The sequence below is a fragment of the Narcine bancroftii genome, chromosome 9 (assembly GCF_036971445.1).
Source record: "Narcine bancroftii isolate sNarBan1 chromosome 9, sNarBan1.hap1, whole genome shotgun sequence".
NCBI lineage: Eukaryota > Metazoa > Chordata > Chondrichthyes > Torpediniformes > Narcinidae > Narcine > Narcine bancroftii.
This window is the reverse complement of record NC_091477.1, coordinates 71,556,032-71,575,686: the sequence shown is the minus strand read 5'-3', so window position 1 is coordinate 71,575,686 and position 19,655 is coordinate 71,556,032. Positions and strand designations below refer to the sequence as shown.

The following is a 19,655-nucleotide window of genomic DNA, read 5'->3' as shown; positions in this document are numbered from 1 at the left end:
GAGAACACCAAAACATTCTATACTTACATGAAGTACAAAAGGATGACAGGATTGAAGGAAGGGCCGCTTAAGGATAAAGGAGGCAACATGCGCCAAGAGGTGGAGGAGGATGGAGAGGTCCAAAATGAATACTTTGCTTTAGTATTCAACACAGAAAAGGTCTTGAGTCAAAGTGAGATCAGAATAAAACAAACTTACGTGCTGGACCACGTTGAGATTTAAAAAAGAAAAAGTAGTGCTGAATCTTCTCAAAAATATTAGAGTTGATAGGTCCCTGGAACCGGACAAGATATACTCCAGGTTGCCATGGAAAGGGAGGGAAGAGATTGCTGGGGCTTTGGCACTTGCTTCCCCCTTGACCACAGTGGAGGTGCAGGAGGAGAATGGCAAATGTGGTCCCTTTGTTTAAAAAAGGTAATAGGGAGAATCCTGAGAATTATAGACCAGTGAGTCTTACATCTGTAGTGTGCAAACTATTGGAGAAGATTATTAAGGACAGGATTTATGAGCATTTAGAGAAGCACAATCTTCTCAAGGGTAGTAAGCATGGTTTTCTGAGGGGTAGGTCCTGCCTCATGAGCCTAATTGAGTGTTTTGTGGAGATAACAAAACAAATTAATGAAAGTAGGGTGGTAGATGTGGTGTATATGGATTTTAGTAAGGCATTTGACAAATTCCCTGATGGGGCACTTGTTCAGAAAGTCATGAGGCATAGGATCCATACAACCTTGGCTGTGTGGATACAGAATTGGCTTGATTGTAGAAAGCAGAGAGTAATATTCTGCCTGGAGGTCGGTGACCAATGGAGTTTCACAGCGATCTGTTCTGGGACCCCTGCTCTTTTTGATTTTTATTAATGACCTAAAAGAAGTAGAGGGATAGGTCAGTAAGTATCCAGATGATTCGAAGGTTGTCATAAGATAGAGATAGGATGCAGAGTTGGGTGGAAAAGTGGCAGATGGAGTTCAGTCTGGGTAAGTGTGAGAGGATGTCAAACCTGAAGGCAGAGTACATGGTTAATGGTACAATATTTAACAGTGTGGAAGAAGAGAGACCTTCTTGAGGTCACCACACAGATTGATAGGTCAGCTAAGGCTGATACTATGCTGGGCTTCATTAATTAGGGGTTTGAGTTCAGGAGTCATGAGGTAATGTTGTAGCTCAATAAATTTGACCACACTTAAAATATTATGTTCAATCCGGTCACATCATTACAAGAAAGATGTGGAAGCTATGGAGAGGGAACAGAGGAGATTTACCAGGATGTTGGAAAATGTCTTGTGAGGCAAGGTAAGACAGTCAGCACTTTCTTCCAAGGGCAGGAGTAGCATACACCAGGGGTCATCTGTACAAAATGAAGGGAGGAAGTTTTAGGGAAGACATCAAGGGTAAGGTTTTTTTTTTATTGCACAAAGTTGTGGGTGCCTGAAATGCCTTGCCAGGGGTGGTGGTGGAAGCGTAAACATTACACACATAGATGAAAGAAAAATAGAGGGTTACGAGGGAGGAAGGGTTTAGAGACTTTTTTTTGGTAAATACAGTATATGTACGTCTGAAGAACCTGAACTGTTCTGTAATGTTCCATTAGACTTAAATGCCATTCTAGAAGGCTGAATGAATAGAAGATGATTAATTATGTAGGATGTACATCCATTGATTATGGTCTTATTTTTCCAGTAATGATCAGCAGAGAATAGAAAAGCTTTGTATCTGAACACATGTTAAGTCTTCATTTGCTTCTTATGATTTATCTTTGGAATGTAGGCTGCACAAGATAAACATCCAACTGAAAGTGTAAAGACTAAAAATATTGTGCAAAGCCCTCCAATAAATCATCTTTTATTAATACTCAAATTATAAAATAACAGTTATCTGTGAACACGGTAGTATTTACACAGCAAGCCATGGAATATGATAAAAGCTTGTATTCATATATCAAGAATGCATGAAAGTTTGGCAGTTGAGTATAACATAGCAGATATTATCAATGCTTAGTGAGTGATTAATCACAAATAATTGAGAAATATTTTTTGGATTTTGCATCTTACAAGTTCTCTCATCTATCAACTTTTTTTTCATATTTTGGGTTTAAAAGGCACACATTGAATTTTCTTTAGCTGTTATATTTTTCTGAGTCCTCTGAAATCAGTCAATTCTACAGCTATTTACCCCTAATATATCTCCCTTAATCAAGGAATAGTGGCATAACTCAATAGTTTTCTCTCTCCACAGATGAGGCTGAATCTGAGTATTCTTAGCATTTTGTTTTCATTTTAGATTTCCAGACTCTCTAAGTTTAAGAACAAAGTCATTAAAAAATATTTTAAAGAGTCATTCGTGACTGCAGTCTTTAGCTGCACATTTCCCTTGCCAGTAATGTTTTTTATAGAACTTCATTCTAAAAGCACAAGGCAAACCATTTCTTCTTCTGATACTCAAAAATCCATTTGTATTAATACATCCTCATACATGTATTAATCTTTAATGCCTCAAAATGACTCGATATCCAATTATGAGCTATAGAACAACTTGCAAGCATTGCAAGTTCAAATTTCATATTACAATTTTTTAAATTTCTTCGTAGGCCATAAAACTATATCTCTATATCTAAATTGGGGTGGCACACATTTCTTGTATAATTCATCAAATTGTCGCCTTATTCTTGTTGCATGGAAAATTTTCCATTTTTAAAAAAAATTGGACTCAAGTCGACTTCAGCTTCTGACAAGGTTTAAAAATCAACATTCCTGAGCGATGACCTGTTCAGACAAAACAGACAGCAACAGATCCAAATTTGGAACCAACTCCTGGATGAGCTTTGTGCAACATAAACACAATGAGAAAGGATATCAATGATGTACATCAAGAGGCAAAATATTCAAAATAAATGTTATTCTCAACCAGAATGCTCAAAAGAAATCTGTCAAAAGTCACCAATAGGCATCTGAAGAACAATTTCCATAATTTTTAAAAAAATGTACACTGCAAATGTTTCAATTATTATACCATTGATCATTAAATTCATATACACAGAAATAGGTCAAGTCACAACATAAAGAAAATAGCTCGGAGGGGCTTTCTTTTTTAAAAGGAGGATGCAGAATTGTTGTTGGTTCCATTTTGCAAAGAGCAAATGAAAATTGAGTCAAAGATAGCAATCACACATTTTAATGCCACAGAGCACAGGAAAAATTCCATTCAACCTCTTTATAAAATTTCTTGGACAACTAAAAATTAGGTGACCCTGGAAGCTGTGGGTTAAAATATCACTGCCAATCAGCATTTACTTGCCTGCTTCCTCAAGCTAAACTCATTCTCAGGCAAGATGCAACTCCTGGCATGCCCAAACTACCAGTAAAACTTTTCTGAAGCAATGCAGTCAGGAGAAGGCATCCAGTTAGATGATAAGGGAAGCACAGCCATAAAGATGGCAAGAATCCTAAAGCAGATTTAAAAAAACATCCATTTGAGGATTTTATAAATCAGGAATCATGAGAGTTTTCACCATTTAATCAGGAATAAACACCCACAGGATTTGTTATAGAAATTACATACAAAACTGACAAGAGTCAACTCCTACTACACTTCTACTAATAGATCAATGAACCTCACCTTCACTTTCTTCAGTACATCAAATCCTTCCATTTTCCCAATTCTGCAGTGGTTAAGGTCAACATCCTGGAAAAGCACAGCATGAAATGTATAAGCTAGGAATAAAATTGCTCACAAATCAAATACCATCCCAAACTGCTCACATGAAACAAACATGGAACAGAATGAGGACCTGCTTTTAAATGGAACCTTAATGAAACTCATGTTGAATCAACAGGGCAAGCATATCCTGAAGTGGCCCAGGATATAGTTAGTGCAGTCACACCTAGCTTCAAAAATAACATAAGCAATCCGATACCTAGGTATTAGATTAGATAATAATCTAAGCCATCTATACAAATTAAATTATCAGCCATTAATGAAGAAATTACAAGATGACTTAGAACATTGGAAAGATTTACCACTAACACTAATAGGAAGGGTAAATTGCATTAAAATGAATATCTTCCCAAGGATACAATACCTATTTCAATCGTTACCAATTCCCTTAACAGAGAAATTCTTCAATGAGCTAAAGAAAATAAAAAGGAAATTCTTATGGAAAGGGGGGAAAACCAAGGATAGCGCTAAATAAATTAATAGAATGGTACAGCAATGGGGTTTGCAGCTACCAAACTTTAAGAATTATTATAGAGCAGCTCAATTAAGATATCTATCAGATTTTTATCAAACAAGGGAAAAACCAGATTGGACCAGGATAGAGCTAGATAAAATAGGGGAGAAGGTACCAGAGCATATACTTTATAAGTGGGATGAAAAACTGGTGCAATATAGAAGTTCACCAGTACTGCACCATCTGCTCAACATTTGGAAGAAGATTCATGTAGAAAGGGAAGTAGTCACGTGATGGAGTAGTGGCCGGTAGGAGAATACCAGCCCTCTCCAGAAAAGAAGGAAAAAAGTGAAGAAAAAGCAAAGCCCCAGACACACAAATCACAACAAATAAAAAATAAAGGTGTGGAGAAAATGGCACCTAAGAAAGAAAAGCCAAAAACAGGAAGAAAGAAAGAAAGACGCTAGAAGAGAAAGGTAAAGGCCTTACCTGCACAAAAAAGCAGGGACCCACTGTGGAAAGAGGAGCCCGCTCCCCGAGGTTAGTGGAGACCCCACAGGGTCACAACCCATCGACTACAGGGCTGCAAAAATGGCTCATGGAGCCAAACAGGGGTGCGCAACTGCGCATGCACGAGGAATCGCACATGTGTGATGCGCATGACAAGGAGAACACCGACAGGAGGGGGGGGGACCAGCTGTGGAGTGAAACTCCACAGCAGGAACAACTGAGACAGGACCAACAGCAGGGCTCCCAGCTGGAAGATAAAGAAAGCAACAGGAACAGAAGTGAGAAAGAAAAAAGGAAACTAGACACACAACAGATAACCAGCCCAGAAGAAGGACCAACATCAAGAAACCATGGAAAAAAAAATACCCAACAAACTGGGACAGGCAGCTCAACAAGAAAGACAGAAGAGACACAGATACAAGGAAGAGAAATAGAAGACACAAACTTGAGAGCAGACACAAAAGGAGAAGAAGAACACCAAGCTCTGCACAGAGGAATAGGAGGTAAAATGAATGGACAGTACATAAGATTTTAAAAAAATTTCCAAGAACAAATGAAAGCATTAAAAGAATGGCTGACACTAGAATTTAGTGAAATGAAAAGAAAAATAAAAAGTTCAGAAGAAAAAGTGAGCAGAATAGAGCTGGTCATAACAGATGTAGGGAAAAGATTAGAAAATGTGGAAGAAAGTGTAATGGCGGCAGAAATGGAAATGAACAACTTAAAAAGAAAATGACAAAAAAGAAACACAAGAGTTGTTAGCTCAGAAGATGCATATAATGGAAAACTATAGTAGGTGAAACAATATAAAGATAGTGGGCCTTAAGGAAGATGAAGAGGCAAAGATATGAAAGAATTTATAAAAGAATGGATCCCAAAAGTCCTGGGAATGCCAGAAATGCAGGAAGGAATGGAAATAGAAAGGGCACACAGAACATTAGCCCTGAAACCACAGTCACAATAAACACCAAGATCCGTTTTAGTAAAATTTCTGAGATACATGACCAGAGAAAATATATTGGAGAAATAAAATTAGAGAAATAATAAAATTAGAGAAGACAAAAACCACTGGAATACAAAGGTCAAAAAATTTTTTTCTACCCAATAAGTTTTGAGCTCCTAAAGCAGAGGAAGGAGTTTAACGCAACAAAATCGATCCTATGGAAGAAAGGCTATAAATTTATGTTAAGATATCCAGCGGTGCTTAAAATAGTTATCCTGGGGCAGCAAAACAGACTGTTCTCGGATCCGGAGAAAGCACGAGAATTTGCAGAACACCTGCAAGACAGAAAGAGAGATAAAGAGATGTAACAAGAACAAAGCACGACGACAAACTACATATGAAGAAGTAAAAATAATGTATAAGAAAGAACTAAAGGAGGGAAGAAAAGGCAAGTAAGGGAGAAGGGGGAAAAAAAGGAGGGTTTAAAAAAATAATAATAAATAAATAAGAAAAAGAGAAGAGGGGGAGCTTTGTTGTAATGTGAAGAAAAAAAAGTTTTCTGGAGGGGGTTTGGTGGGAGAGAATAACAGTCACTGCGAAATCAGTTGACACTTGCGAACGGGTACGTAGTCCGAATGGAGAGGGGACTTGTGGTTGCCTGGCAACGGACAAGGGGCGACTCGGGGGGGGGGGAACACTTGGAGTTAAGGGAATTTTAGATGTGGGAATGGTTGAAATATTTTATGTTTTAGAAGTGTTGTCATACAGTGCGTTCAAAAAAAAAGAAAACTGAGAAATGGAAATTGGGAAAAGGGGAAAGATGGTGGTGAGGAAGCGGAAATGAGATGTCAACAAAGAATGAGATGGCCATGTTGAAGTATATGACTATAAATATTAATGGAATACAAAACCAAATCAAAAGGAAGAGGCTATTAAATTTACTGAAAAAAGAAAAAATAGATATAGCATTTGTGCAGGCAAACTGGATGAAGCACAAAAAAGATTTATTATGATAACCTTAGCTGTAGCAAAAAAATGTATAATGTCAAGTTGGAAATCAGAAGAGAGTCTGAGAGTACAGCAATGGTACATGGAAATGAATAAATGTATTCCATTGGAAAAAATAACATAATTTTAAAAAATAAAGTCACATTATTTGAACAAATTTGGGAACTGTACATGGAACACAACAGAGAGGGCATACCGTGGACCTCCACCCCCTAAAAAGATAGAATAAGAAGAAGACGAAATGAACTGACCCAGTGTATAAGAGTAGATAACACAATTTTCTTGTTTATTTTCATTGTGTGATGACATTGTTTAATGGGTTTATTGTATTGTATATGTTGAACATTTAGTGGGTGTGGGGGGGGAGGGTGAAAAAGGGGAGAAAATGACACTGTGTATATTCAAGAGGGAAATGTTTGTGTGTATTTTGGTTAATATGGTTCATAGTGTGTAAAATTAAAAAATTATATAAAATAACATCAATCATAATTTTAGAATGTTGGTCCAAGCAATACTTGAAATTAAAATACACAGTCCTCTAACCATTATTTTAAAATTACATTTACTAGGAATATGAATAGAGCATTCTCAGTTACTTTTTAGAATTAAGACTGAATATCACCACTGTCAACATCTCTTAACTGAAAAATAATTACTTAATTAACATCATTTTTGTGATAAGCATTAAGGATGTGGTGCAAAAAGAAATGTGGTGCAGAAATGATGAACTGTGGCGATGTGAGCAGTGGAAGAAACACAGCCACCACATTGAGGGTCGTTAATGATTTTTTAATTCAAATTCAGCACGGCCCTTTAAGGGCAGCATGAGCTCAGTCACCTGGTACATTGTGACATCATCATCGCTGCCCAGGGTGTGGGCTGGAAGGGAGGCTGGAGTCAGAGAGAAACCTCTGATGACGCCATTTCCCCATGGCTGCCCCGCCACGTGGCAATACAAGCAGGGTCATTTCACCATGAGGGTGTGTGGCACCACACAACACCCCCCTCCCCAAACTGGCTATACGTCCTGTCGCTTTGGTGGCCGGCCCCGGCTCTTGGGCACAGCCATCTACCCCAGCTGTGATAAGTTCCTCTCTCCCCCAACGTCCAGGGTGAAGGTTCCACTGAACTGGTGCAAATCTTTGTATGGCCCCTCATACGGTCGCTGTAGCACTGCACCTTATGGTCCCCTCCGCACGAAAACAAACTGGGCTGAGTTGAGCTCTTTGGGGAGATGAAATGGCCGGGTGCCGTAGTGTGCCAGGGGTGGGGGAGCTAAGGAGGCCAATCGCCTGCTTAGGTCCGCCAGCAAGTTTTTGTTGGTGGCTGTGGTGTCAGGGTCTGGGCAGAAAAACTCACCCATCAGGGAAAGTGGTGCGCCATGGACCATCTCCGCTGCTGAAGCCTGCAGGACCGCCTTGGGTGCCGTCCTAATCCTGAGGAGGACGCAGGGTAGTTTGTCCGCCCAGTCTGGTCTAGAGAGCCTGGCCATAAGCGAAGCCCTCAGGTGCCTGTGGAACCTCTCCACCAACCTATTGGACTGCAGGTAGTATGGTGGAGCTTGACCCCAAGGAGCTTTACCATCTGAGTCCACAGGGCAGACGTGAACTGCACCCCTCTGTCACTAGTAATGTGCACTGGGACTCTGAAACAGGCGATCAATTGGCTGATCAGAGTCCGGACACATGTCTCAGCAGAGGCCTCCTTATACAGGACGGCCTTCGGCCACCCTGTGGCCCGAAACACCACCATGAGGAGATAGCGAGCCTCCTTGGACACCGGCAGGGGCCCGAAGACATCAACATGGATGAGTTGGAATCTGCGAACCGCCAGGTTGAAGTTCTGGATGCGGGCTCGCGTGTGTCACTGGACCTTAGAGGTCTGGCACCTGGTACAGTTCCTGGCCAGTTCCACCACCTTCTTAAGTCCGTGCAACACCATCCGTTCCGCCACCATCCGCACAGTTGTCTTTACCGCTGGGTGAGCGAGGTTGTGTATCAGACTGAAGACCTTCACCATCCAGTGCGGCGGAAACTCTGGGCACAGCATGCCTGTTGAGACATCACAGAGCAATGTGTCCGGGTTGCTGGGCACCTAGACATCCTTGAGTTTGAAGCCAGAGATGGTGGTCCGCAAGGCCTGCATCTCCACATCGTTCCTCTGCACCTGAGCCAGTTGCTCATAATCCAGGCCGGGTGCAAGAGTGTTGATGGCTGGAAGGAAGAGTGCATCCGTCACTACATTGTCCTTGCCGGCCCGGAGTCGGATGTCGGTCGTGAACTCAAGACACGTACGAGAGGTGGCGTTGCTATTTGGTGGACCACGGATCCTTGGCCATCGCCAGTGCTTGAGTAAGGGGCTTGTGATCCGTGAAGGCTGTGAATGGCCTGCCCTTGAGGAAGTAGCGGAAATGGCGGATGGTCAAATACAGCACCAGGAGCTCCTGGTCGAAGGTGCTGTATTTGAGCTCCGGCAGGCACAGTTGCTTGCTGAAAAAGGCCAGTGGGCGCCATTGTCCATTGAGCCAATGTTCCAGAAAACTCCCCCCCACTGCCGTAGCTGAGATGTCCACAGACAGCTCCGTGTGCGCCTCTGGCCACGGGTGCACCAGCAGCGTGGCGCTAGCTAGAGCCTCCTTTGTCGCGATGAAAGCCCTGTCCGCCTCCTTTTTTCTTTGGTGGCCATGAGCGCGAACAATGGGCGCATGGTGCGCACAGCTCCGGGGATGAAATTATGGTAAAAGTTCACCATCCCCACAAACTCTGAGGGCTTTCAGGGTGGAGGGTTTGGGGAATCTTTGAACAGCCATTACCTTCTCCGGCGCAGGCGTGGCCCCAGCCTCCGAAATGGTGTTCCCCAGGAACTGGAGGGACTCCTTTCTGAACTGGCATCTGGCTGCATTAACCGTGAGGCCGAAGTCCACTAGCCGGGCAAAGAGTGTGCGGAGGTGGGCTTTGTGTTCATCGCAGTTGCGACTGGCAATGAGAATAACATCCAGGTAAATGAACACAAAGTCCAGGTCTTTTCCAACCATGTCCATGAGGTGCTGGATGTTCTTTAGACTGAACGGCATACGCAGGAACTCGAATAGGCTGAAAGGGGTGATAATGGCCATCTTACCCACGTCGTCTGGATGCACCAGGATCTGATGGTATTCCCTCATGAGGTCCCCTTTGGAGAATACCCGTGCGTTGTGGAGGTTGGCGGAGAAGTCCCCCATGTGAGGCACCGGGTACCTGTCTGTGGTGGTTACGTCGTTCAATCGACGGTAGCCCCCGGTCTCCAGCCCCTGGACGATTTCGGGAACATAAGGAGCAGTAATGCCCAGGTGCTGTCCGAGCACCAGACGATTCCCAGTTCCTGGAGCGTGGAGACCTCCTCCTTTGTCTGCTGGAGCTTCTTAGGCGGCAGCCGTCTGGGACTAGTGTGCAGCGGGGGGCCCTGTGTGGTGAAAGACCCCATGCTGGGGCATGGCGACATTGAACAGAGGCTCTAAAATGGTGGGGAATTCGTGGAGGATCTCGTCGAACTCGTCCCCGGTGGCAGCTATGGTGGCGATTTCAGGCCTGCATGCTTTGGCTGTGTCCAGTTGGGGGGGGGGGGGGGGTGGGGGGAGTGGAACCTTCAGCCTTTTGCCCTTCACATCAACCAGTAGGCCATAAGCTCTGAGGAAGTCGGCCCCTAACAGTGAGGTGCCCACGGAAGCTAGGACGAACTTCCAGTGGAACTTCTCCTTCCCGATCTGGATCTGTGCCCTGTGGGTGTCGTAGGTCCTGATGGTGGAGCCGTTGGCCGCCCGCAGGGTTGGACCTCGAGATCGGGTGCCATTCTCTAATGCTGTGGGGGGGGGGGGGAAAAACGCTGAGCTCAGCCTGTGTCCACCAGGAATCGGCAGCCGGTGGATCTGTCCATTACATGAAGGAGGCTGTTTGTGTGGCCAGCCGTCGCAGCTATCAACGGCGGCTGGCCTTGTCGTTTCCCTGAAACGCGCAGGGCTGGCGGCACTTACAGGTTTGCGCTCCCCAGCGCTGATGGTAGAAACACCAGGTCGACCGGCCCTCCTCTGGCTTGGTCTTGGGAGCGGCTTGCGGTCGGTTGGCTCCTGGTCGTGCCACCCGGTTGAGGGCTGCCTTGTGTTTCCTCTTCATGTGCCAGAGAGCATCCACACAGGCTGCTGCTCTCCTCGGATTCAAGAAGTGAGGAGCAGCTGGATGTCCTCCAGCATCTCTACCAGGTATATCTGGCGGAAGAGAAAATAAGGCTTGTGGTCAGCATTTCGTCCATCAGCACCAACGGACTACGGTCCCCAAGCCCATCGAGGTGAAGGAGCCTGGAAGCCCGTTGCTGGGGAGTTAGCCCGAAAGTTCCAAGCAGCAGGTCTTTGAAGGCCATGTACTTGCCCGTAGCCGGGGGGTGGTGGATGATGTCATCCACCCTTGCCACCATATCTTGGTCCAGACCGCTTACGACATGATAGAACATCATGGATTCTGAGGAGATGTTGCAGAGTTAAAACTGTGCTTCCACCTGCCCGAACCACTTTCTCGGTCGGTGGGTCCAAAAAACAGGGGGGTGTGGGTGGGCGGGGTGAGCTTGATGGAGACAGCATTAACCTCTGCTGAATCCATGGTGTTTGAGTCCAGAAAAACATCTGGGCTTGTTGGGGTCACTACTGTGAGCAGTGGAAGAAACACAGCCACCACATTGAGGGTCGTTAACGACTGTTTTTATTCATATTCAGCACGGCCCTATAAGGGCAACATGAGCTCAGTCACCTGGTACATCGTGACATAATCATCGCTGCCCAGGGTGTGGGCTGGAAGGGAGGCTGGAATCAGAGAGAAACCTCTGACGACGCCATTTTCCCACGGCTGCCCCGCCATGTGGCAATACAAGCGGGGATGTGCGCCGCCACAGTACTTTCAAAAATATTTACGTTCCTAGTATTTAAGCAATCAGGTTACTTAATGGATTAAGCAGAATTAAGAGTATTTCTAGTTGATGCACAAAGAATGACTGGTATGTGGTCCTGATATTTACAAGTTAATGGAGACTAATGGCTCAATGTTTTGCTTGAAAAGTCATGGGCAAAGTGTTGTAAACAGGGAATTATCAAGAATGGACTTTCTAAGACTGGGGAAGATTTACCTTTTATCATTTTGGGAAAATTTGACTCTTGCTGTACCATACAACTTTGTAGTCACTTTAAACAAAATTATCTCCAAGAAAATATTTATTTGAATGAAAGAGCAATCTTTTAACTTGTGAACGAATTTCGCTTCACAGATCTCCTGGAACGGTCAAAGTGTAATGCTGTACAACACCAGTGATCAGAATCGGAGTTCAAATCCTGTGCCATCTGTTTGTACATTCTGCCTGTGTCTATGCAAGTTTTCCCCAAGGGCTCTCATTTCCTTCGATCCTTCAAAATGTACCAGGGTTGTAGGTCAATTGAACAGCATGGGCTCGTGGGCTGAAAGGGCTTGTTAATGTGCTGCATGTCTAAATTCTAATTCTACAATGTTAAACTATAGTAATAAACCAAATGCTGGAGAAACTCAAGGGGAATGACAGAATCCATGGACGGAAATGGACAGTCAGTATTTTGGGTCAAATCACTGCTTCAGTACAGATTCTCACATCTGCAGTCGTGCCTCTCTGTATTAATGTATTCAATGAAATAGCAAAACAGTCAAGACGGCACATTACAACTGACATTATTAAAACTCAATGATGTCTTGGGATTTGATGCTGTGAGAGAATGAACACAAGTGTGACTGAGGAGTGGAAGTCAAAAATGGCCATATGCAGCCACATTTGTCAGAGTTTAAACAATTTTACAGAGGGAAAGATCCACACGAGCAATAAATGCATCACGATTTCATGAATGAGCTTTCATGCCCAATGAAGAACAATGCAAGATATTATCCACACTGGGACTCCAATAACTTTACACATCAATTGTATCCCATACTGGTGATCCTGGGTGAACTGAAGCGGCTTTATGAAGTCACTGACCTCTGCTTCTGGATCTAAAATGATGCTGTCAATATCAACTGGTGTGTCTGGTTCTCCTGAAAGGGAAATCAAATTTTAATTTAAACCACTATTAAGTGTAATTTCTCCACAAAAACAAAGCCAAAGGCAATATAAATCCTTAAAATAAAGCTTAAGAGAATGGCACTGAACAAAACAATTGAAAATATTGGTGCAACATCTGGCCAAGAGATAAGCTTCTGACCACATCTATTCAATTACTTTGACACTTCCATTTCCATCTCTAGAACATTGTTTGACCTTAATCCTTGTCCTAAATTAGCAACAGGAATTAGGCTGCAGCTTCCCAAGAGTTAAATTTGCAAGGTAAATTACTTTTGGGCTCTTGTTCTGAACTATTTACCCCAAGTCTTCTACAATCATATTTTCTCCAACCTATCTAATATCGCTTCATGGAATTCAAAAGTGGGAAGGTTTTGAACAGTTGTTCAGGATGTTGGTGAGACCATAGTTTGAGTTTTGTTTAAAAAAAAATGTCCATATACAAAAGATATACTTATAGAAGCTGTGCAGAGAAAATTTGATTCCTGCAGACTAAACTCATTGTAGTAGAGAGCAATGAGACTACAATTGTGTTTGACTCTAACCAAACAAGATTCTATGAAAACATTTCATCTTATCGAGGTGTCTAGAAGTTTGGGCAGAGTTTTAGAATAAGTAGTAAAAGAGGAGAATCAAACAGTGGAACCAGATAGGGGAGGAGTTAGCTAGTTTTGGGTAAATTGAGGAACATGAAGCATTGTTCCTCAAGTTTTTTAGCCTTACCCTGACAACAGATGAGGCTGTGAACAACTATTTCAGAATAGAATTAGCTACAAGAGGCTCAAGTTAAGACCACAACCATTGCACAGGTGTTCAGCAAAGTGGTCACCCAATCTGCATTTGGTCTCACTAGTGTAGAGGAGGCCACACCAAATGCAGTACAGAAGTTTAGGTTGGATGATGTGCATACAAAACTGTCTCACCTAGAAGGTTTGCTTTTTTGCCCAGTATGGAGAATTAAATTCAGTTAAAAAAGAAAATGTACTGGAGGATCTCAGTGGCTGAAGCAGCATCGAGGGAAAAAGAATTGTTTGTAGTGCTGGACACAGCCAAGAAAGACTCAGCCACCACATTGAAAGTCGTTAATGACTGTTTTTATTCAAATTCAGCGCGCGCCCCTTTAAAGGCAGCATGAGCTCAGTTATCTCGTACATTGTGACATCATAATTGCTGCCCCAGGCACGCGCTGGGCAGGAGACTTGAGGCAGGGAGAAACCCTGACAGCGCCATCTTCCCATGGCTGCCCCACCACATGGCGTTACACAGAGGGCCGGTTCGCCATGAGAGTGCGCCGCCACACATTAACATTTCATCCAGATTGATCATGGATAGGATATCCAATACAAGTAGGAGAGGGCAGGAGGCGGAAGAAATTGGTGAACCAGGGAGAGGTAAAGGATGGCAGACAGATGTGAGGGGTGGGGAAGATGAAAAGAGAGAGTTTAAGGTGTTCCCTTTGAAGAGTATAGACTGCCATTTCAAATGCAATCTACCAATCTGCTGATGACCCATGGTTGTCGACAGGATCACAATACAGTGAGGAGTGAGATGGATCACCAAGTTGAGTGGTGTCACTCCAACAACCTTGCACTCAATGTGAGCAAAACTAAGGAATTGATTGTGGACTTGAGGAAGGGGAAACCAGGAAAACACAAACCAGTCCTCATCAGTACTCGGTGCAAAAACACACACATAGAATTGTTAAATCTGCAGTAAGTATATACCTATATAAAAATAAATAGATAGATTTTGCTAATTGTAGAGTCTTGGAGAGTTTCTCTGAAGAGTTCATCAGTTGTTCAGCAGTCTCACAGCCCGTGAGATGAAGCTGTTTCTCAGCCTGGTGGTGCTGGCTCTGATATTCCTGTATCTCTTTCCCAATGGGAGTTGCTGAAAGATGCTGTGTTCAGGGTGGTAGAGGCCCTCAATTATTTTGCGAGCTCTTTTCAAACTACAATCTCGGTTGATTAAGTCGACTGGGGTGGGGGCAGGAAAGGAGACTCCAGTAATTCTCTCTGCCGCTCTTATGGTCCTGTGGATTGACTGCCGATCCATTGCTTTACAGCAACTGTACCATATCATGATGCAGTCAGCCAGGATTCTCTCGACATAACTCTTGTATAAAGTTGAAATGAATGTGGCTGGTCATCTTGCCTGCCTCAGTCTTCTCAGGGAGAGCAGATGCTGCTGCGACTTCCTGAAAAATGAGACGTTGTGTGTTCAGGATAGGAACTTGGTGCTCTCAATTCTTTCCACTTCTGAGCTATTCATGTGTAGTGAAGGGTGGTCGTCTCTGGTCCTCCTGAAGTCCACTATCATCTCCTTTAACTTGTCCATCTTGAGACCCAGGTTGTTATTCTCGCACCATTTCACGAGATTTTCCACCTCTTCTCTGTAGGGAAACATTGATATTGCTGATGAGGCCAGCTACTGTTGTGCCATCTGCAAATTTGATGACATTGTTGAAGCTGGACCTGGCATTGCTGCCGTAGGTTAGGAGCAGGCTAAGCACAGCCCTGAGGTGCATCATTCCTCAACTTGATGGTGCTTGATGTTCAGGACAGACTGTGGTCTTTCTGTTTGGAAGCCCAGAATCCAATTATAGAGAGGGGTATTGAGTCCCAGCAAGAATAACTGTCCAGGGAATGATTTATTTAAACACCAAACTGAAGTTAATGAACAGTAGCTTGGTATATGAGTCATCATTCTCCAGGTGGGTCAGGGTGGAGTGGAGGTACAAGGCTATTGCATCATCAGTGGTACGGTTCCATCTGTATGCAAATTGAAATGGGTCCAGTGTCTCTGAGAGGTGCTCTTTGATGCATTACATCACCAGATGCTCAAATTATTTCATAATGGTGGAGGTCAGCGCCACTGGACAGTTGTCATTGAGGCCTGTTACTGCCATGCTTTTTGGTATCAGGATGATGGTGGCAGTCTTGAAACCCTGGTGATGATGGACTGCTGCAGCGACATGTTGAAGGTGTCTGTAAGGACCTCTGTCAGTTGGTCTGTGCAGACCTTCAGTACCCAATGAGGTATGTTGTCTGGTCCTATTGCCTTGTGTGGGTTCATCTTGGACAGTGTTCTCCTTACCTCCCTATGCAGCTCTGCAGGGGGCTTGTACATCTGGAAGACATGGAGCTTTATTCTGTGTCAGCCTGTTCTTCTGTTGAACCAGGCAGCGAAGATATTCAGTCTGTCCAGAAGAGAGGCATCATTGTCTTTGACTTCCAAGGTTGTCTTGTAATCTGTTATAGTTTTAATCAATTCCTAGTTGTCAACATCTCTGAAGATCTATCCTGGTGAAATCACGTCAAGGCAATCATGAAGATGGTGCTCCAGTGGCTATATTTCGTTAGGAGATTTGGTATGTCACCAAAGATTCTTGCAAATTTCTACAGGTATACACCTGAGAGCATTCTGACTGGTTACATCACTGACTGGTGTGGAGGTGACAATGCACAGGACAAGAAAAAGCTACAGATGGTTGTAAACTCAGCCAGCACCATCAGTCTTCACTCCATTAAGGACCTCGAAGAGGGGATGTCTCAACAAATTAGCTACTGTAATCAAGGACCCTCACCCTCCATGTCATGCCCTTTTCTCACTGGTACCATCAGAAAGGAGGTACAGGAGCCTCAAGACACAAACCCAACATTACAATAACAACTTCCCCTCTGCAATCAGATTTCTGAACAGACAATGAACCTATAGACACTACCTCTGTAATGGAAGATTTAAACTCTGTTTTTTACTTTTGCAGCCTTTGCTTCTGCAAGGCTGAGAACCTGCTTGTTTTTTTTCACCATGGGGCCCAGGATGCAGTTGAATAGGAAGACATAATCTAATTTACACCATGAGGCCCAGGATGCATATGAATTAGTAGACACACCTAAATTCCACCATGGGGCCCAGGATGCAGTTGTCTTTTGTTGGTCGCAGATTGTCAGGAGACCTTGAAGATAATTAAATCATTTGTTCAAAGAGATAAGATCTGAGTAATATAAGCCATGGTCCCACAGCTGAAGTTAGAGACTCTCCAAGAGGTGGCAACATCTCTCAGCCAGAAGAAGAACTTCAAGAGTCCAGCTAACGTCCAGGTCGAGGGAGGTGGAGAAGCTGCTACCGACAACCTACTACAAGTGTGCAGTTGTTGCCTTGTTTCAGCAGTTGGGACCAGTCCAGGTGTTGATAAGTATAATTGGGAAGGGGTTGCATATTGTAGTGTGAATTTAGATTTAGTAATAAAGACTTGTATAAACTGAACTGCTCTCGGTGTGTGTGTATCTATTTTCTTTCGGTAGCTCAAACACTGTGACCAATCTAAAATGAACAAAATGAGAGGTACAAGTTTACCCAAGACAACCTCATCTTTTTTTTCTCTTTTTGCACTAATTATTTTTGTATATTGAATTTATGGAACTGAAATTTACAGCAATTTTTGCACTTGTGATGTAAAAATTTTGCAGTCGAGTATCCCGCATTTGGGGACATCGCAGGGGTCAGCACTCCCAAAGTACAATGGGATAGCCTCATCCTGGGAAATCAGCCATCATGACCACCGATTCTCCCCTGCCAGGTAAGTATACTGCTGCAGCAAAACAACAAATTTTGTGATGTGTTCATGACAAACTCGATTCTGACAAACGTTTTATGCAGGGGATGAGAGGTATGGGAACAAAGTGGAATGATATTGAGAATCAGTCATGTGGTTTAAATAAAATCAAAGAAATACAAATGTTGGAAATCTGAAAAACAAAGTGCTGGAAATTTTCCATACATCAGGAAATAACTACAGAAAGAGAAATAGATAAAAAACAAACTAGAGGAGCGACTAAACAAATTAGTTTTAGTTGCAGAGAGGATGGAGGAATGGATAACCAGGGATGTTGCAGTGATAATAATTGATGATGACATTTGAGATAGAGAACATGTCAAAGCTGTTGGAAATGTCCAGACAGCAATGTTAATGGAAGAGAAAAATAGACAATATTATAGATTACCTCATCCAAAATAACCTGATTCAATTCACTGAGAAAGAAAAATCTTAAGTTGTTGAACTCTAGATTCCAGAGGATACAGATGGTGAGGTGCTGATCCTCAAACTTACATTGAGCATAATTACAACAGCACTTGGGTGGTTACAGTGGGGAAACAACTGGAATCTCAAAGTGACTGAACACAAACTGAACTGCTCCATGATACACTCCAATGTGGAGAAAGCTACAAGGTGAATTCCAAATGCAGCACACTGGATTGAAAGTTCAAATGAATTACTTCTTCCTCAGGAAGGAATGATGTTGAGAAAGAAAAGTGAATGGGCAGATATTGCATCTACTACATACAGGTTGCATGGGTAAAGTGTCATGAGTAGAATGTTTGGTGAGGATGGAGGAGTGAGTGTTTAAGTCTCGAAGTGAAGTCACTTTGGAATGTGGTAAGTAAAGGGAAAGGAAAGATGCACCTTCTTGAGGATATCTTCAGATTGTGGATACAAATGGAGCTGAAAGTGAGGACCTGCAGAACTCTTTCTTTGCTCTGTTTGGAAAGATGTGGGGGGGGCGGGGGGGGTTGGAAAACAGAAGTACGAAATAAGGTCAAGGGTTTATCATCTATGGCAAAGAGGAAGCCTCGATTCAGGATGAAGGAAGATGCCTCATGTGCTTGTGCTTGGACTCATCAGAGGGGATATGATAGAAAAATTTGGAGGATTAAGTGCTTACAGAAAGTAGGAATGGAGAGAAAAGCCAAAATAATCCTCAGGCTTGTAATGGATATTTGTCATTAATCTATCCCAAGATAGAACGGAGAAAGATCCAAAAATATATCACAAGATGACGAGAGCAGGATGGAAATTGGCACATGACCATAGAATGGTGTTGTTGGTTACCCTCAATACCAGTGTACCAGAAAGAGTTGACAGAATAGACCCAACTTTGACTGAAATAAACAAAATTCCACATATTCCACAAAAAGATAGAGCTTGAACAGCACCTTTGACCTGGAAAAGTAAGTGGAATTAAAAGAGAAATTGTTTTTATTTCAAGGAGGAACAGGCTTAGAGGGCTAATTGGTCAACTTATGCTCTTGTTCTTAAGCTGCTTGCATTCTTTCCTTCCACAATCATCTATATCATTTTATAACTTTTTTCCCCTTCATTGAAGGAGAGTGCTGCTGTACTGAAGCTGTTTAAACGAGAAATATTAACTATTTTTCTCTGTGCAGACACCATCTGATCAGATACAAATTTTGTGCACTTTCGGTTCTATTCAGATTTTCTGCAATTTATTTTGTTTTTGCTTTCCAATGCAACAACATAATTGCAGTATTGCATTTAATTCTGAATCGTACATTTTAAGGATGTGAAGATACAAGAGTGGCCACAGGGGATAATGACAGGGAAAGACCCTCAGCAACAAGATTAGCTCAGATAAACTGGGATGCTTTCCTTGGAAGAATGAAGCACAACAGGAGATTAAACAGAGGTGCATTTGATTATGTCTGCCCTGGATATAATACATTTAGAATTAGTAATTTGAAGATTCCAGGCAACAAAATCAAAGCGACAGGCAAAAATAAGACCAAAACAAGGCAAGCAGAACTATTATTCTGCCTTATCCCAATGACCTGCACCCAGTCCTTAAGTTCCAACAACATTTTGTAAATCTTCTCTGCACTCTTTCAATTTTATTTACATCTTTCCCATAGTTAGGTGAACAGAACAATACTCAAAATTTGGCCTCAGAAATGTTTCAAATAACTTCACTTAATATCACAACCTCCATACCCAATACTTTGATTTATGAAGGACAAAGTGCCAAACACTTTCTTTATGACCCTATCTACCTCTGATGTTACTTTCAGGGACTTATATATCTGTGTTCTCAGATCTCCTTGTTCTACTGCACCGCTCAGTGCCCTACCATT

General features: G+C 42.8%; 1 protein-coding gene and 1 pseudogene across 2 annotated transcripts in view; both read right to left on the bottom strand.

Annotated features, from left to right (window-relative positions):
- The window catches only part of ppp1r7 (protein phosphatase 1, regulatory (inhibitor) subunit 7), a 60,189-nt gene that overhangs the window by 37,002 nt on the left and 3,532 nt on the right, over window positions 1-19,655 (bottom strand). For both annotated transcript variants that reach the window (XM_069896416.1, XM_069896415.1), the window contains exons 3-4: window positions 12,645-12,700; window positions 3,613-3,678 (exon numbers count right to left, since the gene is read on the bottom strand). In XM_069896416.1, coding sequence (XP_069752517.1) covers window positions 3,613-3,678; window positions 12,645-12,700 — 122 coding nt within the window. The remainder of the gene's footprint in view (window positions 1-3,612; window positions 3,679-12,644; window positions 12,701-19,655) is intronic.
- LOC138743735 (U1 spliceosomal RNA) lies at window positions 17,180-17,315 on the bottom strand (annotated as a pseudogene).